The 27,581-nt window shown below is 40.4% G+C and overlaps 2 protein-coding genes across 3 annotated transcripts; one reads left to right on the top strand and one right to left on the bottom strand.

Moving 5' to 3' along the window:
- The first annotated feature begins 164 nt into the window (after nt 1-164).
- LOC120957077 (ubiquinone biosynthesis O-methyltransferase-like) lies at nt 165-1,418 on the top strand. The gene is made up of 2 exons (XM_040379047.2): nt 165-564; nt 632-1,418. Exons 1-2 carry the CDS (start codon nt 320-322, stop codon nt 1,272-1,274), a joined length of 888 nt encoding a protein of 295 aa, XP_040234981.2. The 5' UTR covers nt 165-319; the 3' UTR covers nt 1,275-1,418.
- Nucleotides 1,419-3,137: 1,719 nt separating this feature from the next.
- Nucleotides 3,138-26,514, bottom strand: LOC120957078 (uncharacterized). 2 transcript variants are annotated; one of them, XM_040379048.2, is made up of 4 exons: nt 25,836-26,514; nt 5,770-5,905; nt 4,475-4,997; nt 3,138-4,387 (listed from the first exon to the last, which is right to left on the bottom strand). In XM_040379048.2, the coding sequence occupies exons 1-4, from the start codon at nt 25,906-25,908 to the stop codon at nt 4,202-4,204; spliced, it is 918 nt and encodes a 305-aa protein (XP_040234982.1). In that variant the 5' UTR covers nt 25,909-26,514; the 3' UTR covers nt 3,138-4,201. The 2 variants fall into 2 exon arrangements, with proteins under 2 accessions (XP_040234982.1, XP_040234983.1); XM_040379049.2 differs by lacking the exon at nt 25,836-26,514 and adding an exon at nt 8,006-8,129.
- Nucleotides 26,515-27,581: the final 1,067 nt, after the last annotated feature.

The following is a 27,581-nucleotide window of genomic DNA, read 5'->3' as shown; positions in this document are numbered from 1 at the left end:
AAAAATAAAGATTTTGAGAAAGTAGCGATCAATGCTTAATAACTTCCATTTCAGTATCTCTTTTCATGCCATATGTCAATGTTAAGGTCGAATCTAATTTACTTAGAAGGTAACCATTTTTGTATTCGAATTCGTGCATGTTTCGCGTGCGAAGAGGCGCCAGGTTAAACCGAAAACATATTGCTGAAACGGGGATGGAGGGGCGTTATAATAACCCTTTAAAAGCTTCTTCGAGTCTACAGGACGGTATCAGTCGTGTGTTCGTTTCAGTCGAGTTCAGGTGCTTCGAGAAAGGATTTATACTGTGCCCTATCAAAACATGGAGCTCCACGAATCAGTGATGCAATCTAATGGTGTCGTTATCTTCAGGCTTGTGCTAGCCTTCTTTCGCTTTGTGCTGGTAAAGATGTTCGAGAAAATTTCGATTGCTTTTCTCAGCCTGGTGGAGGGTTTGTCTATGAAAGGAACGGCCGAAGACGATGTAGCAACGTTCGATCAGCTTTCGAAGCGTTGGTGGGAACCGAACGGACCCATGATTCTGCTACATCGGCTGAACAAGCTAAGGTAAGATGCACACAGTAGCGAACTCCTGCAAGAGTACTAACCAGTAAAAAAAATCGGTTCATTGCAGAGTACCCATGGTTGTGGAAGGCCTCATCAAGGTGGGCAAACTCGATCGTAAGCAACGGTACACGACCGACGCACTGAAAGGGCTCAACATTCTGGACGTCGGTTGCGGTGGTGGCATCTACGCTGAGGCACTTGCAAAGCTGCACGCGAACGTGGTCGGCATCGATCCAGCACGCCACCTGATCGAGGTAGCGAAAGCGCACGCCGAGGCACAATCGGACATCAAGGACCGGTGCCACTATTACGAGCAATCGATGGAGGAACATTGGCAGGGTGCAGCTAACAAGTACGATGTTGTCGTGCTTTCGGAAACAATCGAGCACGTGGTAGACAAGAGTTCGTTGCTAAAACACGTTGCAGAAGTGCTGAAACCGGGTGGATCGGTATTCATCAGCACCTGGAACAAAACGAGCTGGTCCTGGCTGCTGGCGGTGGTAGTGCTGGAGAATATTATGAAGCGACTGCCAAAGGGTTCGCACGATTACGACAAATTTGTTTCGCCCGAGGAAACGGAGGCAATCTTGGAGGCGTACGGGTGCCGCACAATCGAGCAGAGACCGTTCTATCTGAAGTTCTGGGAAAGCGAATGGGTGTGGGTACCGTTCAATCAGCTCACGTACGCATTGCACGCGGTTAAAGGATAGACTGGTTTTGATCGACACGTGCAAAATGGATAAAATGAAATTAAACTAATTGCAGACAATCGCTAAATATATCAAATCAAATAACATCAAATAACGTAACGTTTATTAATTTCCGTTATCAAAATTAAAAAAAAAATCTATATAAAAAAATGCACAATGCTCACCAATCGAACTTAAATGATATTGATCGTTATGCGAGATTTTATTCGTTATGACAGGTATTTATTTGATTTGCTCGTTATGCGAAAAACTCTTCACAAGGGGTACTCGTTATGAAGGTTCTTTGTGCATGAAATCACGGCACTGTAATGACTTAATTTCAATCAATTTCAATTAATTCCTTAAAAACGTGCACCCAACGTTCTACAACTAATTCCCTGTTGCAATTCTTTAACCCCGTTATTAATAATTCCTTTTATTCACGTTCATTGATGGAATAACAGATTTTCCTCAAACTTAACAATTGTAGGTAACTTACAGGGTTTATAACCCAATAAACAACTGTCCACATGCTTAATACAATGTCCGATTTGGAAAACACACGTTTGTTGAATCGAACCGTTTGACGTTTGTAAAATCGAAGTCGATAATTATTTCAATCATGTGGACAGTGTACAAAAACGGGTTGTCGTATTAACAAGTGGTGAACAATAGAAGTGTGCCAAAGGAACCAGAATCGTACGGTAAACTAGAAACAGTCGTGTGAATCGCTTTCAAGGGAGAAATGATAGATTGTCAATATTGGCTTACTTTTCATGCGATCAGACCAACGGATATTTTGTAGTTCTATCGATTTTCGAAAAGTTTTCAATCCATAGTCTTTACAGGTATTACTGTTTGCAAAAGAATGAAACAACTGAAATCACGTTCACAGCAATAAATGACTCGGTTCACTCACGTTCACATAAAACAACCGAAATGAACACCTTTAGTGGACAATAGTGATTTCTTAACCGGGCATTGTATTAAGCATGTGGACTATTGTTTAATGGACTGTGAAATCCTGTATTGATAATGCTGTTGTGTCTCTCAATGTACTCTAATGCCATTTTCTAGATATTTCCGACAAAAGCATGACATTTTTATTCTAGCTAGCCCGGAACATCAAAATCCGGAACAACTCGGGATTTTTAGGGATACCACAAAACATAAAATTTTCAAAAAATAAAAACGGAACTGTCCCGTTCAATACAGTGCGTCTGATCAGCCGTGAAATATCTTTTAACCTTTTTGTATTCAATATTGATGAGCAATTTGCAAAATGAAGCGCTAAGGAGGTTATCGCTCATTCGATCGTTCAGCAGACAGACAGCAAAAACCTGTCTAAACAGTTCATTCATTCGTTTCTTCCTTGCGCAATTCAATGAACTATTTTCAAAAATTGTATACCATAGAGTGAACTGCTTAGAGACCATCCAAGAATTATTACATACTGCTCTAAGAAGAGGGCGGGCATGAACTGATACTTTATTGCTGAAGGGAAGAGGACTCTATAATATCTATTACTCTATCAACTACATATTATACTAAACATCCACAGTGCCCACCGCAACTGCTTAATTTGCTTACCGTTAAACTCCTCAGTGTATCAAGTACGCCAGGCTCCGGTGGGCTGGCATTGTTATATTCATGTAACTGGACGACCCAGCTCGTAAAGTCCTTTTAGAGTGTGCATAAGGACAGAGGTGGCGTGGTAGGCCCAAGTTGAGGTTGCAAGATGCCATGAAGGCTGAGACAGCATCAGCAAAAGAAGTAAGTAATTAAACAAGTACGCCAAACCTTCATCAATGAAATGTAGAAACTTTTCTTCCTAAAATGTCATCATGTGGATTTTAGGTGTATTAAAGAGAAGAACATTAGCGGTACATGGCGGTTGAATGAATTGATATTTTGTATTTTAATATTACTGTATAAGCTTAAGGTTATTAGCATATTTTAACGACGTTATTCCAATCAACCCGGACACTATCCCGCAGCTGAACGGTCTATCCTATAGATGTACTACTACGCACTGAGATACTCTCGTCAATTTACAACGTTGTTTCCTTTGGGTACGAAGGTTACCATCTCACGTCTGACCTTGATCAGCAGTTACGATTTCAGCAATGAACCGATAAACATGTTATAATTGTCAAGGAGATTTACCGTACTAGCTAGATCTTTACTTTAAACCATTTGCTAGAATAGAATATCTACATCTTCGGTATCAGGCATACATAGTAAACGGAAAATCACATGAGTCGAACGATTGAGTTGTCTCTTTAATATATGGGGATTGATCGACAGTTTCTATTTTTTAACAGTAAGAATAGGCTTTACTAGCTAGCGTTCCGGTGTTAGATCGTGTGTGTGAGTGTGCGCGTGTGTCCGTGCAATGTCTGGGCACATGTTCGTACTCTCGCTTCTGCCTCAGTGACGAACCGCAACACCGACTTCTAATAAATAAATTAACCCTAATTGCACTCATCGGTGTTGCGAGTTCGGTACGCGTGACGCAGAATCTTAGATAACGTCGAAACTAACAACGATCGCGACATCACCACGATCGCCACAATGATGAACGTGGTACATTTGATGAGTTGATGGAACACAATTCACGACGATTGCCTAACGCGCCGTGGTCCAGATTGAATCTAATTTGCCAATTACATAGCATAGCGCGGGGGTTGATCAGTACATAGGGAATGAGTCATTTTGAAGGCTAAATTTAAAATTCATTTCTATACAATTTATGCTTCACGACTTATCATCGTAGAACAGCTAAAGCGTGATATCGGACCGGATGTTTTATCCTAAACATTGCGGTAATACCACGGAAGATAAATTAAGCTATGATAAACGATATCTAATCGATCTACAACCCCTACATAGGGGAAAGCAATCATTAAGCTAGTCGGTAATGTACTATAGAACGCGTCGTGCCTAGATTATCGTAACCGTAAAGAAGCATCTGATCGAAACGACCACCACGCAGACGTCCAGCTGCTGATGGTACTGATGATCGTGGGAACTAGCAGTAAAGTTGCGCTGTGTAATTGACTCCAACTACTGCTAGACGACGATGAGTACATCGATGGACATTTGTTTGATTTATAGTAGTCTTCGCAGTACATCTGAGAAAGTGGTAGAAAATGGTATATTCCAATTAGTGCTGAACAGCCATGACACAATCGACACTTTCAACACACACGCACACATACCTTTATTAACGTCGACGACATCTTGTCCAAGAAACCGCGCGTGAAACTTGCCGTATCATGGCCGCACGTATTCCTCGCGGCCGATTCCGAACAGTCGAGATACTCCATAAAGGAACAGCACACCGTTCGCACGTCATCCTCATCCGTGCGGCTTGCCGTGCGATGGTTCCGATGGCGCCGTTCGTGCTGATGTTCCCTTGACTCCTCCAGGGCCGTCTGTTCCTGCGCCTGGTGCTGATGACCGTGCTGGTGCTGATGTTGGCGGGCCTCGTGCTGTTGCGACTGTTGCGTTATGAGTGTCACGGTGTGATGGTATCGCCGCCCGCACACTTCGTAGTCCGGTCGCACCTTCTGTAGACAGGGTGCGTGTGAAAGGAACTCGCGCTGGTAGTCACCCTCCCGGCAGAGGTCTCGCACGAACTGGTGGGTACCGTTGTACAGCTTGTTGAAGCGGTTCCGCTGCTCCAGGGTCATACAGCGTCGCGTGTAGCTTCGTATGCACTGCAGACCGTTGTTAAGATCACTGAAATGGTGTCAATCAAATTGTCACAAAATATAAATACTTGTTCCAAGTAATTTGATAATTCCTGTAAGAGAAGACAATATAATTGTATTTGTCTATGCCATCATTCAAAACCTTTCAAACGTGCTATTTTATTGATTTCTCAGTTAGCGAAAGCTCATTATTCGTATCATTCTCTCAAGATCTTCGATTGAATAGGGTAGTTCAACCATAATATGCGAGCATTTTTCGTACGAGTGATACAATTGATAAATTTAGTCTCCCGATGGTACTACGTGACCAACCGTACTTGTGCCTAATGAAGCAGAACGAACACAAGTACTTCCCACGACATGGGTTGTAAAATTGTAAACGAGAATCAAATTTATGAAACCCCTAAAAGAATGATTCGCATAAATACATAATGTACATCTGTATGAGGGGTAACAGGACCAGCACGAAAAAGGCATCCTCAGACTAACTAATCTCGTTGGGATTACAGCACGGACTTTCCTCCTCGCATCGTGCATCTGGTTTTAACACATTCCAACTAAGAAAAATCTGAGCACACTCTCAAACAACCTGCAATGACACTTTCGTGTTAATTGCTCTTCGGTACATCCAACGTAAGTCTCCCTCAGCACCACAAGGGCTTGATGATTTATGGGCAGAACAATGGGCAAGATTTAACTAACGGAATATTGCGGAGAGATAGAGAGAAAGAAAGCACGGCACGAAAGACATGGACGAAAAAAAAACGTAACTACAATTTATTACCGGAACGTAAACTTACGGGCATATTTTATCCAGATCCTCCTTTTTCGTCGCTATGGACAGATCCGTCGTCGATTGTATCACTTGGAATGGGCGGGCACACTTGGCCAGCTCCTCCTGACCACAGTTTTCTGCCCGTATTCGCGCTAGACTCACTGTCAGTGCCAACGATTATCAGGAAACCGCCGTCGTTGTGTGGTTACGTTACGTTACGCGATGAACGAAACAGGACACCATCAGCCCACGAAGGTGATCAGCACACAGTCGGTGCAGGTTGGTGGCCATGCAAAAGAAAGCAAAGAAAAGAGAAAGAGAAAAGAAAATTAGAAATTGAAAGAAGTGGAACGAACCAATTAAAATACACGTCAAAATATAACGCTCTAAGAGTGTAAATTCGTCGGAAGGATTCTTCCTTTCCTCCACGCAGCTCAACCACCTACCAACCCGTTTGCTCGGGTTGGCACTTTGCTCGTCTCTCTGCAACGCTGCCGGTGGTGCGGGTTGGAAAGTTTTTCAAATTAAAAATTCATTTTCGAAGCGGGAATGATTTTTCCCACCAGAATATGTGTGGTAGTAGCGGTATCGGGTCGTGCTGGACGCCGCCTTTTAGTTTAGTTTGAACGTTGAATGGGAAAGGGAAAAACATGGTAACAAACTATGCTGCTTTGCTACGCTTGACCACGATTTGATAGAGAATTTCGCGTTCCTTTTTTCTCGACCTCACTCTCACTGGAAATGCAACTTTGGCATCGATAATGTGGCGTTTTTAACCGAACGCATATAATAAACGGATGGACGTTGGGCGAGAGCAAAGAAATGAATGTTGCTATCCAAGTTTCTGTCCCAAGGATGGGTTGGGGTGGGTAAAACAGTTTTGTAAAACTTTCATTCCCGACTCTTGGTTGGGATAAAATTTCTCGGAAACCGTAGCAAAAAAAAACGGAAAGAAATGAATAAGTTCTTGCATTTTATGGCATCGCGCGTTGTACAACATGACGGGTTGGGTTTTTTGTGCAGAAAACTCTTTACTATTGAAATGATGGTGCCTTATCTGAACTTATTGACGCCTTCGAGTTGATGCGGTCGTGGCACATAACAAAACAAAAAAAATATCTTGCAATCAGAGTAGCAAAGATCATACTCTATCATTAATGTTCATCTGATCGCATCCGGCGAAAGGGAAATCCCAAATTACACCAAATCTTTCAAACTTATGAATCAGAGATGAAAAATGCATTCCTTGGTTTATGCGACGCACGTGAAGAGAAGCACTGTGGAAGGGATCAATGACAAATAGCATATAGAATAATTTATCATAGATTTTTACGAGGACAGCATAATTTGATGTTGAACAAGTCTCATGGTTATATTTCTGGTCAAATTTTTGCAGTTTGTTGTAGGAGTGATAATGAGTTGAAAGTGCAAAAATGAAAATTTGTATTGAATAGTAAAAGAAACAATACTTTCCTTTCATTGTTTTTAATATATTTTATATATAATCAAAAAATCTAATTTGCTAACACAAATAATCTAAAATACTTAAAAAGTGCTATAATCAAGTATTTATTAAAGACACCCAATAAAAAGCATAAAGAACAATTCGGCAATGAACTATCAAAGAGCCTGGTTTAGTTATGAGAGTGCCGTTGTCTTTTACATTAGAACATATTAAAGCTACAGTCTCTTAGCAATGATAACCACATAGACAACATCTACAAATAAAAACCAAATTTTAATCGCCTTTTCAAACCCTTCCCCCACATTGCTGATCATTATCAACTGTTTATGTTGCCTACTGCGTTAATTTAAACCGACCACAATCATTGCTTTTCAATTAAATCTCCATTTTCACTTTCCCTTATCTTCCGCAATCAGCCCGTTCCTGCACCGTTTAAGTGCGCGCGGTCAACCCCAACACCTCAAGAATCCTGAGAATTGTGGATTACGATTATCTTTCGTTGCTTCACACCTTCCAACGGCGGTGGAAATAATGGCGCAACAAATGCAAATGAATCGCAACACTTCACGCGGGAATTACCAGAAGGAAAGCGAACGCGAACGTACCCCGGGACGGATCGTTGCGACCCGATAATGTGTTGCATTATAATTTGCGTGCGGTTAAGGTAACAGGTAGGGTGGTAGGCTAAGAAGCGCGGATAGAATGCTTCGTTTGCACGTGCAAAAGATGCTATCCTTTGGGTGTTTCCTTTAGCTTCAATTTGGTTACATTTTCTTGGTCGTACTCGTTTACTTACTCTGCAGCGCTTAGAGTGTCGCTGATGAACGGTGGACATTTTGCTTTCGGTTTCAGTTTCGGTTAGGCAGCCTGTACGCCGTTTGGTGATTACTGGAATATTTTTTGTGACTGGAGTAAATTATTTTTTACCCTGCTTGTATCTCCCATTTCCCAAAAAAAAAGTCTTTCCCCCATTTCCCACATCTTTAAACCTGTTACCATTGCAGTTACTTTTGCAAGGGATCAAGATCCCTGTCTCCAACCCCTGACATTCCCGTACGTCCGGCTTAAGCATGCTGCTATCATTTATTTAAATTTTCGCAACAATGCCCCAGCAACGTATGCATCCAGTACATCAGCAGCAGCGTTATGCTCTGGGCCGTCCGTCCTAGGAAGGTGGGTAGCTTGTTTTCCCCCATCCCAAAAATACCCTTTCCTTCAGGGCGTAGCGTATGGGCCATGTCCTTCGGTCGGTGCCAGAGCGTCGATCTTTCGGCTTTCCATTCGGACCGGGAGTTGTTTTTTCGAAAAGTAGTAATGGAAAACGGCCCGCTTTGCAGCGATGAACTGCAACCATTATTAATGAATATTCAGCACGAAACACGGCGGATGCACCCCACGGGAAGTTGTTGGCGAAATATCGGCGCACCCGTCGAGCAGTGTACCTGTTCGGGGAATACAACCCCCCAAAAAAAGGGAACGCACACACACACTCACACCGAAATGCGAAAAACCACATACATCTCTGGGAAAACTGTGAATGCGACGAATCGCAGGTTGAAATGTGCCCTCAATATGGCATATCCTTGCCAGGCTGGTGCATGCTTGGGCTGCCCTGTTAAGTGTGTTCCGAGCAGCAGTGATCTGCGGCAATTATGGGAGCTTCTGTCCACTACTGTGCCTCGCGATGTTTTGCACCTCCCTGCACGAAGATGAGCGGTCGTTTGACTTGTGCAGTGGAGTAAAATTAAAATCATGCGGAAATTTAATATGCAATATGGATGGCACAACCACACATACAATATAATGGCGCAAACTTCTGGACTGCCCTTGCAGCACACACGCTCACATATCCGCTGCATAGTTGTTGCGCTGCCCTTTTTCAGTTTCGGGAGGTACATAAGCGTGGCAAATGTCTGTCTCGCGCACATCACAACGCCTCGCCGCCCTTAACGATGGTCTAAAGTTGGAAAAACATGTCCAGCGTGGGAAGTTCTTTCGAGGGAAAATGCAACTCGCACCGGGAACTGGAAGGGCTTGTTGCTGTGTGATTTTCAATTACCGAGCGGGTTATAAGTGGATTAATGTATCAATAGCTGTGGTGAGATTTTAATTACTGAAACCGTTTGATATAGCGTGTCAACGCTATTTGAAAGTGGACACATAAAACCGTGCATTGATGCGCACATATGTTTTGACCGAAGGACCATACGTCTAACCGGGTACGTCAATGATTATCCTTTTGGAAGCTTTTATTGAAGCTTTGAAACCTATCAAGTGTGTGCGTTGGTATTTTTTTCTTGATGCGATTCCATGGTCATGCACTTTTATAGTTTTTATATGCCAGTCATACATAAGTATTACCTGGTAGTGTAGAAAAATGAAAAAAAAGCCATATTGGCTTATGGGTGTAAAAAAGGGAGAAAGGGTGAAAAAGGACAGTGGAATACGCTTTGAATTTATTTTGCTTCTCATATTAAATAATTTAATATCCGCTTATTTTAAATAAATATGAATAGAATAAATGAGGCTTACGTTTATTACTATTTTCAATTACGAAATCCATACAATTGCAGACAGTTAAAAGCCTAGTAGCAAAACAAGGCATCGGCTATAGTAAAACCGACTACATGTTACGGTCAGCTAGGCCTTTTTTACGACAAATGGAAAAACAAGTGAGGAAACACAAATTTGGTTCTAGATTCGGAAAGATGCGTTGGATCCTACAAGGCCGAACATAATCGATTCCCAACCGGACCGTACCAAGGATGTTAGCTTTCCAGCTATATGGTAATTCTAATATGTGTTGGCAGCCTATATTGTATGGGTAAGCATAACATTATTCCTCGAATAATATGATAAAATTTCTCGCCGTTATTTGAAATTAATCTTTGCTTTAATATATTGATTTAGATGAAATTTCGATCAGCTGTGAAGTAAATTCAAAAAAAGAAATGAATACATTTTGATGGCAAGATTGCAACATCATATTTTGAATATATCTGCTGCAGATACTCTAAAGTTGCTTAAAAAAAGAAATAAAATTTATTGCATTTACTGTACTAAATACTAAATACAAATACTGACTAGTTATTTTCACAAAGTGATGCATCAATCAATTAATCAATAATTACTTCAATCATTTACTTTATTTCAATATGATGGCCGGATACTGATAATCCCGAAAGTATTGTAGGTCTAACAAAGCAAGACATTTTTTCTTCTAATATCTACGTAGATTTTTCGTTTATGGCTAATGGTTAAAATTCTATAAATAAATTCAAAAAAATATGTATATAATTTTTACACTAATTATAGCCTAATAGCCTTCTGGCACATCATATTCATTGGATTGAATTTCCAATCTGAAGAAAAAGCATTTTCGACACATCGTAATAGCGCTACAGCTGCAATACAGTTTCATCTTGCATTTGCTAAAAAATATATAAAATCTCCCCCCAAAACAGGAGCTCATAAAAATCTAATCCATCATAACGCTGACATCAAACACAGTCCCAACACCGTGTTTACGTTTCACGGGCCGGTGGTCGCGGTGTGTGCAAACCAAACACAAATTCTAATCATTGCTATCACTTTTTCCCTGTAAGCAAACAAACAAGGACACTACAATTTCACATATAATGCCGCTGGCACCGGCCAACCGCAGGAAGGGGACCGTTTCGAAAACCTGTACCGAGGTCATTAGTGTATGCCATGCTCATCAGCTCATCTGTTTGGAACATAATCGCCCACTCTCGTGGCCAGTGGGTTGGTTAGCAAAGTAACCAAACACAAACAGACTCACATACATACACAAGCCATTGAAGCAACGCGTGCATTGAATAACGTGCCGGCTTCAGTTCATTTGATTTCGCTTAAAATATTACCAAAGCTGGCAGAATCAATCGCGTGTGGGTTTTTACGTTTTCCTTATCCCTTGGTCGTTTGATTCAACTGGCGGATGAAGGTGATCATTGTTCACTGAAGGGCAGACATAGTCACGCTTTGCGCTGGATAATTTTGCATATTCAACGCCAGCGTGCTAATGCACGAATGATGAGAGAAAGTTGCGAGGTGTTGCAAGCGGGCCAAGGAGTGCAGGAGTTTGCAATTGAATCGTAAATCACGCAACCATCGTCAAGGGACAATTACAACAAACTGATCGAGCGTGATTTGCCTTGTACCAGTTCCTCCAGTCCCATCCTGCAGTTTTCCTGCTGTGTTCAGTGCTGGGAAAGCTTTAATATGTTGCTTCGACCAGCCACAATCGCAGTTCAACTGACCACAAAGTTCATCCTTTGCATCGTTGCACAAACACAAACATCGTCCGCACCCGTTCCTCGGCCCTGCTTGGTTCTACTACTACTCTTTGTTTAGCCGGTGGAGCAACACACAAGGCAAACATTTGCACACGCCGTCCCGGTATTGAGCGGTATCGAGAAAATCACGATGCCTCTCATTTTCCTTACCCCTTTTCAATCTCCATCACGGTTGAAAAGGTCCTTTAGCAAAATTCACCCTGACGGAGGATACTTTTACAATAGCATCAGTAGAATTTAAATCAATTGCTTGCCATCCACCGCAAACAAATCGCTCACCACGCGCAACGTATCATCCCAACCGGTGCATTTTCTTTGTCCCTGCTCTGGCTCAGTGATACACAGTGATGGATCTTGTGGACGTGTTTTTGTTTTTTCAATGCTTCAATCTGGTGCTATGTTATTTTTATTTTGTGGCCAAAAAGTCTTTCAGAAAGCAGCGCACAGCGAGCGCCTAGCTTGCCGGTTGCCACTCCACCCTTCACATTATGCGGTGTTGCTTGTGCGGCTGAAACGGACACCAACCATTGCGGTTTGCAATCGAACAGCAAAACAAACAAACGGTTGTGGCTGTTAAATAAATTTAAATGCAAGGATACTGCTGCTACTTCCGTTTCGCTTCAAAACTGTTCAGTTCGGTCGGTGCGGCTCGCCGTGGCAGCATTACCGGTTCATCCCGGATAATAACAAGCACAGCAGGTAGGAAAGTCAGAACTGACGCAACCTGTGCGATGCGATTAAACAAGCAACCACCGTCCTAGGTCAGTACGCTGTTACAGGTGACCCTGGGAATGGTTCTAACCACTTCAAATAGCATTTTGGAAGAGGGGACCCCGGAGCGACTGGGGACAGGTGGACGGCAATTTGAATTCCAGGCACAATTTGCGTGAAAACTTGTGCAGCTAACCTACACTGCAGCAGGATTTTGTTTGTCTTTCCCCTTTTCGACTGTTGCCAGCTGATGGTGGTGTAACGTGGCCGATGCCGTGCTGCGGCATTTTGGGCTACGCTTGTCCTTGAAAATAAAAGTTTTGCCGTTTTCGGTGTGAATGAGGTCGGCTTTCCATTAGTGGCGTGAATTTGAATACCTATAATACGCTTAGCCACATTTAGTAGCAAAAAATAACGATTGCCTCTTCAGTTGCAATCCTTTGCAATGTGCGATTTGATCTATATGGTGAGTTACAAACCACTAACGAAACAAAACAAAAAATCAACTCTGAGCCACAACACCACAATCTAATTAGGGTCGCAAACTCCGACTTGCAATACTTATGATACGATGGAGAAAACTCCATTTCACACCTTCCGATATAAGCGCTTACCTGCCCTCTCCACAACACCAAACATCAGCAAAAGAAATAACGCTTAAACGTAACCAGCGTTTTTGTTGTGTACTGCTTTTTTTCATTGCGTTATCTCTTTACCTCTTCGTGCTGGCAAGGATCAGATACAGCTTGACTTAATCCTTTGCGATGCGAAACGACTTCACGCCCGCAAAGAAGATGCGGCGCTCAACCACAACACCTCGTTGTGGGGCCTACATTTAGGCGCAAGCGGTGAGTGGCAGTCGCGTGCAGGGATAATGAAACGAAAGATTGCAACCAAAGCGTGTAGCTTGGTTTAGTGGTGGCAGGAAGGTAAAAGGAACAGGACCGTTTTAATACCGACATTTCATTTTTTTCCCATTTCCTTCCGCTTTTAATTCTAACCGGTTCTAGTTCTTTTTTAGCTTGAAATTCTCATTTTTTTTATTCGTCCTTTTCCTTCTTGCATAAAACATGTCCGGCAGTGGGGACGTTACAGTGCGACGGCAGAATAAAAAAAAGCTTAAACACAAACTAGAAAACTTTAGCCCGACGTCCCTTCCGTTCCTGGGGCCTACCTGTGTGAAGGACTTTCAACTAACGGGATGGATATGTTTTCTCACATTCTGCGCTCATCCGGATCGCTCGGTGGATCGGCGCAAAATTGGCGCAAACCCTGCTCGGCTCACCTTCCGTCTAACCAGTGTTCAGCCAAAAAAGTGGAACGGTTGCATGTTAATCGCTTTTGCCCTGGCGTAAACCATTTCCGTTTTGGTGATTATGGTTTATCCTTGGTATTCATTGTGCTCATTCTCACTTGCTTCAACGTTTTTTTTTGTTTGGTTTCAAACTCGAAGACAACCGGTCGGTGCGGTCTGGCACACAGACAAGCCTATTACTTTGAAACTTTGCAAAGTTGCGACGAACGCCGCACAATTGCAACAAAAAACGGCTCTTTTTTCACCTCAACTCCCATTTAGTGCCCAGTCACGTCGATTAGCTATTCATCACCACATTTTGTTTTTGGGGTGGAAGCACCGGATGTTTGAATTAAAAAAAAAAAACACAATATTCAAACGAGGTGCATAAATAACCGTTTTTTGTTAATCTTTAACCTTTAATGAAGCAGCGTAATTTGTAAAACGGTACCTTTATAGCTTAAAATTAATATTGTTCAACCCATTCGTGCTACCTCTCACCGCATACGGAAGCATGTGGATTTATGTGGAAAAATAATCAAATTTACTAACAAAGCAAGGAAAGAAACTTTATCATCTGTCGAGCACAGGGTTTTCGGTTGAATCTCGGCACCCCGGAAGAGGCAAAACAGAGCCGGAAACACATGTGGCTCACTACACCGGCAGACGGATGTACATGTCGACCGAGCGAACTCACCGGCAGGTTGCCCTCTACTCAGCACGGCCACTTTTCTGCCATTTCTTTCGCAACTCTTCTTTCACTGGTCTGGATGGATTATCCTTTGTCGTTCTATTTTCGCACAGCACAGTGGCTGGCCATTCTCCTGTATAGGTGATAGGGCTGCTGCCACAGTAGCGCAATGGTTCTACCCGTACCCGTTTGCTGCAGGTGCAGGATGTAAACTTAATGCATAAATTATTAATTTGCCACATCATGTGAAACGGTGGGCCAGTCCGAAGTAAAGCGAGCCGGTCGGATTCGGACCGTCAAGGTGTCGTTGAGGAGCAAATTGCAACGAGAATGGCCGCTTTTGGGGGTTTATGTCACAGCCTAGATTCTGGTTTCAGTTGTTCATCTTCATCTCCCCTCTTCTCTAGCCCTCTGTTGCCTTAGACACAATTTTAACTGCCCCACAACGGTTTAGGTTCTGATTGCATTGCAGATAATAATCTGTGGCGGGAAAGTAGAGAAAAGCCTTAAATAAGCTGCTAATTTTTAATGTTTTGTGTGCACCATTGTTTGTTTTACAAATGATTCTCGCTAATTTTTAATCCTTGCCAACGCGCATTGTTGAATAGAATGCTCGTTTCCCGCTTTCACGTTTACGCAGCAGGACGTATATCGTATGAAAAAAGCAAGCACCTCTATGTATACTAAAGCAATCCTATTATGGAGTGGTGGTTTCCATGAAAAATGAACAATATTGCTTGTTTTTAAAGTAAATAAATAATTTCATTCAATTCCTAAACTTTTTTAACTTCATTCAAGTTAGGCATAATAAATTCCATAAATAAAACAATTTCAGTTAACATGGTACTGACTCTTATTAAATTAATATTAAGTTAACTTAAGTATTCCACTAAACAACTTTAATATAATAGATCAATACGTATTTTATGTGCAGCTATTCAAACATCCCAAGAATTTCTTCCTCAACTCAGCCATACACCGCGACCATTGGTCCATCACATGGAGACGCCTGGTATTTTACCGCATGTCCTTTCTATTCGCAATTTCTATCCCTCCCTCCGACACCCAGCACAGAATCTAGCTACCACTGAATGGTCACTTCAATCGTAGCTTAATCATACCTCACCCCAGCATTCAAACAGGACCGAATGTCGACCAAAGTGTACACGAATGTACGCTGTTGTGGGATTATTTCCAGTCCGCAGCAACATTCCATTTCCGACACGCGAACAATTCAAGCATGCGATTAATTTGTAGTAATTTCAATCTAATTGTCATTAGCTAGCACCAAAATCGCCACAGGCACATCTGCCAGCGGAAGGTGGCACTGCTGCCGTGCCGATTGTACCATATTGAAACGCTTAGCATTGCCAAGCGCACCCAACGCCCATTATAATCGCACACGAAGTAAACACACGTGTAAGGTGCTGTTTTCCCACTTGTTGACACCTGTTACGTAGCTATGTAGAGGTTTTCACTTTTCTTCACCGGTGAGAATTATGGTGTAAACGTGTGGCTCGCTGGCCAGCTTACGATCGGAGCTGGGGTTTATGTGCATTAATTATCTTTACGATATGTATAATTCCCTAATCTATTTCCGATTTTCCACCAAGTAGCTTAAATGGAAGCTAAACGGTGTACGTAACAGGCTGAAGATGTATCTCAATGAAGAGCGTTATTCGGACGAAGGCTATAAATAATTCCCATTACACAAGGTACTCGGTAGGTAGGAAATAGAACGCCACGCGGTCAGTTAAAAAGCATCAACATCCTTACATCCATGCTGAGTTAATTGAATGGAGTAGATTGATAATTTTACACGATACTTCTCATCATTTCAAACGTTGGTACGAGCCTTTCGACATGCAAGGTGCACTTGCACTCATACTAGCTCTTAAGCATGAAAAAGGAATGGAACAATATTGCTTCTCATTATTCATTGTTCTGCACCCATCGCGGAAACAATGAAATGAAGCTTGTCTGTGTGCTTGTTCGTAATTCCATTGATGAAAAACTATGTTGAAAGAAGAAAGCTATATTTAATATAGATGGCTATAAATAAACTCTCCATCGGTTAACAGATGTCCATTGCTATACGAGAACATTTCTTATGATGGGTTTGTAATTTAATTTAAAGATATTCATTGCATACATGGCATTTACTGTCAGCTGTGAAGCACAGCAAAATTTGAGTGAATATTAAACTGCTAAATTATATTCCTCTTAAAGTTGATTTTAAACTGGCAAGGATTCTATATTGTACAATATTCCCATTAAAATATATTTTTTACAGCGTAAGTTGTTTTATATAGCTGCTCTTTGTTATTGTCCATCAAGCTTATGTATGTTCATCAAGCTTATGTCTAACCTGTACACTATAAGATTGCTTGAAGTTATACCGAACTTAATGAAACGTAAAATTAATTTCTTTGCATCCACACAATGTATCAAATCTAGGTGCTTGTCATGCACAATTAAAAAATAGGCCGCGCCTAATGATTCGCTATCTTCAAAGGCTATAAATACCGCGACAGCGCACGTGCAATGCTGGTAGCTTCTGTTCGTATAAAAAAAACGAGTATAAATAGTAAAGATCGTTTAATGTATCGGAAGGACGGTTAAATAACTTGTTCTAATCTTCAATGAAGAATGTTTCAATCTTCTACGACAAGTAAAAAAAGTATTTATCATGGACTGATTTGCTATTTTTATTCGTAGACAATTCAACTGCATTTGACGTCTGCCATGGCAATAAACAGATAAATTTGAAGAGAATATGCCAAACAATTGATGGCATTAGACGTGCCGCAAGATGCAAAAAATTCAAATAATGCGCAGAATACTACGCGCTCGTGACGTAAACTGTGGCTCACAAATTCGTACTTTGTCCTGTTTCACGACGTAGTCATGGTGTTTACCGACAAGATCAACGTGCTCTGGATTGGTTTGAAAATTATACAAGCCTAACCTACGCCATCGATCCGACGACTTGCCACGACAGTAGTCTCTCATGTGACGATGTCAAAAGCATGTCATCGCAAATCATTTTCCTTTCTATTCGTTGTTTTAAAATTCAAGTAGCAACATTTACCGTAAACAGTTTTTATAACCAATCTCAATTCGGTTTAAAAATAGCGTCTTCATGGTTATACTCTCGGAAGGTTCCTAGATGAGCAGCAAGACAGAGCCGGTTTACTGGGCGTGCTCTAATTTTATCTCAGGTGGTTCTCGCTAGCGTACAGACAAGATGTTCCTGTTTCAAACCTCAAACTAAGCACACTTCAAAGGAGTGAGAGTACCTAGCACGCTCCCGTAGGAATTCAATCAAAACCAAAACAAAGCAAAACCGTCGATGGCTTTTTTATTGCTGTAAGATAAACCACAAATAAGCCAAGTTGGCTAATTAAGCGTATGAAATCAACGGATTAGCGTGACATATCTATCTCAAAGGATTATAATGGTAAAATGTTGTTTCGATTTGCCGTAGAAACTGAAACAAACCGGTTCAACCATGTGATAGGGGTTCTCGTTTCCCAGTTATCAGCTTTTTGATAGGGGAGAAGATATATTGTCAGGTCACTCACTCATATTTTATCGATAAGGAATAAAAAAGTGCCTTGCCCGCAGAGATGCTCTTGCTAAACTTCCGGGAGTTTGTAAATTGCAAAATGTGAATAGAAATGAAGAAGGGACATTTTTGTACTTCAATACTGTGAAAGCTAACAACTCAAACTATCAACTTTTACTTATATTCAGACATGTATTTTTTTTGTGAGGTAGATAATTTTGAGAAACTTAGTATTTAGCTATGTAAGCTGACATGGCTAGATATTTTAGTATTAATTAAATTTCATAAAAGGAGATATGTATTGAGATTCTGCCAAAGCCAAATATTGCATTTTTTAAAGTTACTGTTTTGTCATGTCTTTATGGTTAAATTGAATTGATTTGAACATGTTAATTAAATGGTATAAAATGCATTACTTCATATAATTTTCACTGAAATGCGACCACAAGATTCTAAACCCGTCAGAACATGATTTAAATAAAATACTTTTGATGTATGCGTAGTATTCTTTTTTTATTCAGGAGGAATGGTTCAAAAAGGCCGTATTGCTACGTAGTATTCATTTCAATATGCAACATGTAACAACCTAAAAAATAAAATCTATTATAGAATATGCTGAATCGTCGTGGAATCCTAGACAATAATTAATCTGCATTTAATTCAAAAACTGTTTTTAAGCACAATGATATTTCTATATGTATAAATGGTAGGAATAAGGATTGTGATTGAAACTGTGGCTCATGAATCAACATGCTAAGCACTAAGGAATTATTCAAAACAAATTTTTGTGTTACGGAATTTATGGCCAAACCCAAATTAACTATTTAAATAACTATAACGTTAGTTGATTTTTGTGGGATATATGTATTATACTTATGGACTATCAAATTTGAAACACTTGTATCTACGATTCTCAAGTATTGCGTACATTCAGCAATAGACCGTACAATCGACACAGATATACACTAGATATCTATCTGACAGACACCAAATTTTGTGTGACATGCCTGGCTTGTGGTGTGCCGGGTTGTACACGACTGATGATACATCTGCAACACACGCTACGAACATTTTGACCGAGAAACACGAACGTGTATTCCAACGAATTCCAACCGATTGCTTCGTACCGATCGCTCGTAAGATCGTCCGTCTGCAATGTGCAGCTACCTTCAACTGAACACAAATTCGTACGACGCTCGTATCTAATTAAAGCATCGCCTCTTCTCCAACCCTGATTGCATTTCTTCACGCTCTTCCGCCATATGACTTTGCCATGCACGATGCACACGCGGCATGCCGCATCGTAAAAAGTTGTAAAAAGAAGAACATTTCGCGAGAAGTAGGTATACGTCATGTTTCGAACGTGCGATACATCGTACGATGGAGCCTCAACCAATCGGACGCTTTGGGGGCTCGCCAGACCATTGCACAAATACATATACGTGTAAAAAAATTCCACGTGCTGAGGAGGTAAAGTGACTGGCGCTCTACGCAACACACCTGACACGTCCGCGATCGTCCGTCTGGGGTGTACCGGATTAAACTGGCTTCAAGTGGAAAGAAAAATGATCTCACAAATTTCATTGACGTAACGTCAAATTCTTGGGTGCTCCAAGGTCTGGGAAGGGCTGGTAAGGACCAGTGGGAATTCCCCTCTTCTGGGCGTGAGGGTGTACATACGTACTCACTCATTTTTTGGTCAATTTTGTTTTGAGTACCTTCTTTCGTACTAGGCTCTTCCATGTGCTGAAGTGGCCATTGACGTAAATGCGCTCTCACAGTATTAATGGAGAACTTAAAGCCCAACGGAACCACGGGGAGGATCGTCACACCGCTCTCCAAATAATATGCCTGGGAGAGACAAGCCCTCTCCAAAATAAGGGCCTGGAACGTGGCGTAAACCAATGGGGAATTTAATAGTTACAGTTTATTTTAGCAGGTCAATGCCAACACATTGACCTGCTTTACGCACTCGTATAACTACGAGTAGTTCTAGAAACTTTACGTGTACGACGCAGTTCATCTTGAATCATTGGACCACTTCGTGTTTCGAGAATATGGACATGGTAAATTAATTCAATTAAGCTTAATTGGAGTGATTGACGTCGCAATTGTTACTTTTTTGCGGCCAATGATCTGACTGAGATCTTTTTCCGGGTGGAGAAAATGTATTGCATCTATTGAAGAATCTATATGAAATCTGCCAACGACTGCTGAAATACGATTGTAAAAGTGAATGTGTTACACTAACTATCAAAAATGTAACAAGGTTACTGTAAACTACAACTTATCACAAATATATGATTGTCGATGGATCTACAATTTGCAGCTCGGTTTTGGAAAATTAAACAAATTTATGTGTTAGTTCCTTTGAGAATCACTGTGACCATGATGATGAATAAAAAGTTTCGATATTGATAGATAATCAGGAAAACGACCAGTACACATTGTATTGACGTCAGTTCTCAGCAAGTTTTTGTTCATCAAGTTGTATAGACTCATACAAATTATTCACCTTTTTCTGTTTATTCTGATTTTATTGGCATAGCAGTTTAAAAAAAATCACATACACACAGAAAATAATTATTGGAAGCCGATTTTAAGAACAAAAACATGCGTGTCTCATGTCTCATTGAGGACCAGAAGTATGAAAAAAACTTTTTTTAAATTACCCTCCTTCATTCAAGATGTGGCAGCGTTTGCGCATATCACGCCACCCGGGACACTGTCGCGGTTCTATTTTGCAGTCGCAGCAAACTCGTCGAGTGTCAGAGTGTTTATGCACGGGAAGGTGATGCTGTCCGTTGGCAGTTGGAAGGTTATTTTCAGTTACAATCACTCTTGAAAGCACACTGGGTGCGCATCATACTACGTTTTTGCACAGTGAACAGTAAAATCAGCTACGAAGCAAAATATCCAACACGTGAAACGAAACCCAAGTGAAGAAGGAAGTGATTGTAGATCCGTCAAACAATGCGTATTATGTAAAAAGTGTTGGGAATGTTTGTTTACTAGCACTGTCTTGCCTTTTTGGCGCTTTTTTTACCACTGAATGTTGGGAAAAAATAGATTTTGTTTTGTTTGGATACGCCCGAGCCGAGCTTGTGGTTGAACAAAACATTGATTATTATGATATGCAAAAGATTTTTTCCTATTACATTCAAACGTAGCTTGTGATAGCATTAGCGTGTGATAATATAATGCGCCTTATTGGTTGAGATGGCGACATAAGGGGCCTTTGCCTGTTTGACAATGATCTACATTAGCATATTAAAGTTATTCGAGTGTAGACACTTGAGCAGATAATTACAAGTCATTGATAGGATTCAACGAATTTAATTACCCTCTTGTACTGTGTGAAACACAGCATCACTTACACGTGACCAAGGCAACAAGCCCTTGTACGAAGTGACCCACCTCGTACCAGTGTGAGGAACGTAACAAGTTTGATCGCAATGGTTACACTATGTACGATCATAACAAATCAATCATGCAAACAAAAGCCACGTGTTGATGAATTGGAGCTGGCTCTCATGATTTTTTTTTAATACGCATTTTTTAACGAACAACACGATCATCATGAACTTGTACGAGTATAATATGTGGCGATCTTGAATTGTCTTGCTTCCTTGACCATACACGTTCCGGTCGATGACTTTTTTCGAGAAGAATATAGTGATCACCATCGAAACTTGTTTCGTTCAACTACCTGACCATGAATGTGGCCTTTTCACTCCAACTGGGATGTCGGACCACACCAGTTATCTTATCTTTGCCTCATAGATAAAGCGTATTCTGGTTAGACTATATCTGTGAAATGGTTTTGCCGCACTCTGCTTACACAATTTCTATGGAAATTAGCATGTTTTCGTGCAAAGATATAGAATGACGGGGTCCAGAATTGGCTCACTTCCCGATGACTTCTAAACCATCTAATGACTAAAATCAACGAATGATCTCGATCCTGCGTGCCATCATGACCGACCTTGGCCCGCTGATGCTAAAGCTTCAGCACCGGCTTCTCGGTTCGCTGCGCATCCAACCAACGTATCGGCGTTACGTTCCAAGCGCGCAATGCGATCGTGATCGGCATGAAAGGTAAACTGGCTAAAAAACGGAACACGCTTACCTGGCCAACGTGTAGCGTGAGCGTCGAGTGGGGCGCTCCAAAAAGTTTTAACCATTTCGTGGTGGTAGTGTTGGCTGTTGGTATTGAATGAATTCCAATGGACAATCGAAAGCTATGTTACTGTTTGTGGTGCAATATTTTTCGAATTCGCAGTGTTTTGCACAGTGGTAGAGGATTGAGACCTTTTTAATTAAATTTTGAATGAAATGAAAATTTAAAAAGTTTTTTTATTATTTGGAGTATAATTTGTAGTACTGTTATGTAAAAGTTTGATTTAATATTTTTATTGAATTTGAAAAATAAAGCTTTCATTTTACTTAAGAATTTCCACTGTGCTTTGTTTGGTGGTAAGTAGCGTCCACTTCAAAAGTACACAACTTGCCTTTTTCAAGACCGCGTTCCGCTGCTAATCGAACGGTACTGAAACCCAACAACAAACGGTTTGCCATACCATTTACCGATACCTGCTTCGGTATGCCGTTGTGGAAAAAAGCTGATACCTTGCCGAGCGAAGTTGCACACCTATGTTTGAGCTGTCTGGGCGCACAGAGGCAGTCACGCATAACACACATAAAATAAAACATAAACTAAGCTGTTTAAAGGGAAAAGGGACTGAGTGCAAATTGCAGCTAGACCGATCAGCTCATATTACAACCGATTGCGCATCATATGTATCTTACCTATGTCTTCATTTCTCGTACAATACAACGTAGCTCCACATCATGGCGTTATAAATGTGTGGGTTTGTGTATTTCGTTGTTGACACAGGTGGAACCCCATTCAGTGACGTCACTGTATCGTACGATTCTCAGAGGGTTGCGATTGGTTGGTTGGTTAAATCCGGCAAAACATTGTGATCATTCCTTTCCGTTTTGCGGTGGGTCGCAGGTTTCTTCTTGTACTGTTCTCTTTAAGTCTTTTATTGGCCAATGACTCGCATTTGTTGCCAGCACTGTCCTCAAGCACCCGATACGGTGACATGATTGCATTAAGCTAGAGACAACTAACTTTGGCACTGTCGATATTGTGTAGTATGTTAGGGACTTAACCTTCCGTAATATGTGTGAACCCTACCGAATAGGTTGGAGCTTAACCAAAAGACCAAAATTATAAATGATCATCTGTTAGTGTGTGCTGTTTGGCATACGTTGTGATGGGTTGTGAAAGCAATGCAAATATAACACATTTTTAGACACAGTCAACCCACACACATAGTGCTTGAAAAACTGTCACAATCTAAAAATGTTGAAACTCGTCATGCAACCACTTCTGGATTCAGTGCATATTGAAGTGGGCTGGATGGCTGAAAAAGAAATATTATTCATTCATGAGCTTCGTTGTGAATAAACAAACGAGTTACAGCCATTGGTTGCAGCGCTCTCACCTAAGTAGACACGCTAGTATGTAACATACTTATTTGTCTGTAAATTTATTCAGTATAATTAACTCTTTTCGTCATATTAATTAAATTTTTATGTTTTCTCTCTGGCAAAATGTTCTATGTTGATCATGTTCGTTGTAATACGGGTATTTTATAAATTAAGTGCCCGGTATCCGGATAATAACCGTTTGGGAATCGCTCCCATCTAGGCTTGATGGAGCCTATGTGTTTATTAAACGATTCAATTATGATTCAATTATACAATTTTTATCATGTCATTTTTTTCTAAATTATTCATATTTTTAAATAATGGTTATGGTTCAAGTTCATTGTCCCCCTTGAATCTATATGGCTAAACTAATGCTCTACAAACATTTGTTGAAGAGCGTTGACGCGTCCGCATCGTACGATTGATCAGATGACTGAGCTGATACCTTCATGCAAAACGTAGCGTACATTCTTATCAGTCCTCAATAACCTCAACTCCAACCGTTTGCATCGTGGGATACCCCCCAATACGGTCGTATAAGTTGACATTCAAGTATGATTGATGTAGGTTTTCCTAATTCAATTGTATCGCATGACGTACGATGACTATGGCGATGACTGTGTGATGACGAAACAATGACGGATCGTACGATCCTTCGCTTCAATTTAATGGGAGGGAGATGCCATTGAATAATTTATCGCCGATGAATACCTGTATATATCCATATGTCTACCTATGCCTACAGTGAATTCGCTGTGCTTCAAACTGGGGATAGAGTGTATATTCTCTGCCGATTGGAGTAAATAGTTCTTATAGTTCCAATTAGCCGAAAATGATCAATAAAATAACAATCCATATTCATAACGATCCATATTGGTACACTGGTTGACAAAAAGATAGGAAAAAAATTTGTTGTGTGTTTTTTTGAGGAAGTGATAGCGAATAACGGTCAACACATTGACCGTTAGAATATGTTTCCGCTCTGTTGAACACCGCAACACCACCTCCAAACAACCACTTAAACAGTCCTTTTCAGGGCTACCAAATATTTCCGACAAGCACTATGTTTTTCGGTCACAGAAAAAAGTTCCTATTTTTATGTCCACCAGTGTACATCCGAAACATTTCGATTAACGTCTAGAAAAAGTCGTAATAAATAAATAGAGTTTTATTAAACAAAAACAAAAAATATAATATATTTATGGATGCTTTTACGATACTAGGCCGCTGTATAGTTTGACAGTTGGCGCTTGTAATCATGTCAACACTCCGTACAAAATCACGCGCAAAACTAGCCTCAAATATTCAGCCTAGATTATGTCAGCTTGAAAAATATGTAAACAAACGCCAATTTGTTGCTGGCGCGATCAGATTAGCTCATGAAGGATTACATTTTCATGCTGAAGGTTAAAACATGTTTGAACTGATATTTTAAAATTCACTAAAGTATTATAGCTCAATTCAAACAGGGATTCGATGGTATGGTAAACAGAAACATACCCCTGTGGAGAAACACAAAGCCATATTCTTGTCTCAATTAATATCTTTGTCCCAAAAACACTCCCAATTCCGTTTTTCTGTGAATGAATCTTATTGATTTTCAAAGATATATCCAGGTAGTCCCCGAGATATTCGGCATCTCTTATATGCGGATTCGGAGATACGCGGTTTTCTAAATTTGACAGCTCTTGAAGCAAAATTTACAGATTTGATACATCATTTGACAAACACAAAATAATTTCCATTTTGATTAAAATTTAAAAATCTTTCATATAGTTTAAAATTGTAATTTTCAGTCAGAAGTATCTCATTGTTGAAATCCAATATGGCGGAATGCAACACTTTATTCACAAACATGCTCAAATGTCAGCATTAATTTCAGAATTTTAATCATACGTCGGGCTAGTTTGTAAATTTTGTCAATAATACCAAAAATGTATTGCAAAATATTTCGTAAGTCTTAAAAATATAAAACACATTTTCTGAACCGCCTATAGCCATGATTGAGCAGGTTTTTCAGTTAAAATTTCTTCTGTAGTCGATTTTTTTTTAATTTATTTGCGCATCAGACGTATTTATGAATTCCAAACAACGCAGTACAATGCCACGAAGCAAACGTTTGCAGATATTTGTACCACTTAACACCCTTTCCCGAAGTGCGCGGGTATCACGAGCAGGTAAAGCTTTGCACATGTTTTGAGTCTTCATAAAACAGGTAGGAGGGATAGGATCGCGTATGCAGACGCCATTCGCTGTAACCTTTTTTGACAATTTACTGTGGCCTGTTTTGCTTTTCTTTTTTTTCAAGTGGCTTGGAGGCCTTGGAACAGCTTTGAACCGGATTCCTGGGGGATGTGACATTTTTATCACCTCGTATGGTGATCGTTCGTTCGCAAAGAGTATATGCCCAACTGATATGATAATGTGTATTGTGCTGCAGATGACTGTCCGAAAGATAAAGCTTCTGCTTGTGATTAGCACAAACAGGTCACGCGTTTTGTAACCATATTTCTTATAAACTAATATAACTGCTATTAAATCACTTACCGGTTATAACGACTGTGACCAGTAAACATAATCTGTTGTAGAATTTGCTAAAATTGATGGAAACTGGAAGCATTTTGTTTGGTTTGCTGTTTTATTTCCACTAAACACTTTTGCTAGCAATCTATTATCTTATTCCAATCACGTTTTATGAACTCAAGTAAACTTTACTTTTATCACTTTTCACATTTATCTTTCAAACACATCACACATGCACTCACAAATCTTCTAGGATCAGTTGAAAATCATCAACAATTCATGATATTTTCAATCGATTAACGATGCCTGCTTCTCACTTAGCTGCCCGTGTAATGCCCGTTTCCACAAGTCAGCTTTTTATTTTTATGGCTTCTAGTAGTTGAAGGTTTTCACTTATTTGTCGACTCAAACACTCATACGATTTGGAAACGAAACATTCATCGAACTGTGTTCACTATTGATTCGGATAGTAGTATCAGTATGCAATCTTCTAGCGCAGCACTGTACACGCTAGCGGAATAATACGCTGTTGTTGACGAACCGGCGAGCCGTTATGTTTTGAAATGCCTTTACGTTAACGTTTCAGTTTTTATGCATATGGTAGATGGTAGATACGCTCGCACCTTGTGTTTGGCACGAAGAGAAACTTCGCTTGAGCAACCTCTCACAACGAATTCTCGGTCGTATCTGAAAAACAGTAAAACATTTTCAAAGCAGCTTGCTCTTACATTAACGTTGATTGCAGATACGCCAAATATCGCGCCAAGGGTGTCAAACATAAAGGGTGATACATTTTAAATGTAGCAGATGCGTTGCATGCGGTAAATGAAATATTTTGCTTATAATTTTGGAATTCCATAAATTGAGATGTTGAATGTGAAAATAAGATTACCCAACCATCCACATACTTTTCTCTCGAAAAGTTGCCATGTGAAATTATTTGCCTGATTTTTCTTCATCACTACCATTTGGCAAGCGTTGGGTTTGACAGACTTGCCTGACATTTTTTCAGTGAAGTTTGATGCTGGCATATAAAAATATATTTTAAAATATTTTATATTATATAGAATACATCATCTTATAAATGTATCTTACAATACATATAATGTTATTATTTTTAATTTTCTAACACACAACGAATACAGCTTATAAAAATTAATGAAACAACATATTATTAGTTACGTACAATTGCTAGTTATTAACTCGTCCAGTCTTCCGATTGCAATAGTCAATTTTCAACAATGAGTATTACATTCTAGGAAATGATGACAAATGTTGGAATTGTTGAAATTGTCTGCCATTTCCCAGTGTCAATAGTAAAGCCTTAAGTATAAAAGTTGCATCTTTAAAAGTCCACACAGCCAGTAGGATAAATCCAAACTGAAACAATTATTGTCCTATTGTTGGGTGATATCAACTTCATTGGTGGACCATACAATGTTCAACGAAGTGCACGAAGGGATGCATATTTAGATACATACGAAGCCATTGCAATTTGGATTCCCAGTATAGTGCGCACATCCTTTCTGGATTCGCCATATCACGGCGACAGATTGCCTCGGCAGCAACCATTGTGTCAATCTTAAAAGCATAGGCTCTTAGTTTGAGTATATAAATATGCAAGGATTATGCTTCTGATGACACTTTGACGTGAGCTGAAACTCGCACCAAACGACCATGTTGCGTGTACGGGAGAAAACTCGAGATGTGGACTATAAATTTGCCAGCTTTAGAGCGTCCCGAAAAGCATTGTATGACATAAATGCACCA

Source organism: Anopheles coluzzii, chromosome 3, assembly GCF_943734685.1.
Source record: "Anopheles coluzzii chromosome 3, AcolN3, whole genome shotgun sequence".
In the NCBI taxonomy this organism is placed as follows: Eukaryota; Metazoa; Arthropoda; class Insecta; order Diptera; family Culicidae; genus Anopheles; species Anopheles coluzzii.
This window is presented reverse-complemented; position numbering and strand designations above follow the sequence as displayed.

Excerpts from the sequence above, each read along its gene's own strand:
- LOC120957078 (XM_040379048.2), bottom strand. The coding sequence starts at position 25,908 with ATGCTTCCAGTTTCCATCAATTTTAGCAAATTCTACAACAGATTATGT. Across the intron at positions 4,998-5,769 it reads GATCTGGATAAAATATGCCC|TGATCTTAACAACGGTCTGC; the intron begins GTAAGTTTACGT and ends ACACCATTTCAG. Across the intron at positions 4,388-4,474 it reads TGTCGTCGACGTTAATAAAG|ATGTACTGCGAAGACTACTA; the intron begins GTATGTGTGCGT and ends CCACTTTCTCAG.
- LOC120957077 (XM_040379047.2), top strand. The coding sequence starts at position 320 with ATGGAGCTCCACGAATCAGTGATGCAATCTAATGGTGTCGTTATCTTC. Across the intron at positions 565-631 it reads CATCGGCTGAACAAGCTAAG|AGTACCCATGGTTGTGGAAG; the intron begins GTAAGATGCACA and ends GGTTCATTGCAG.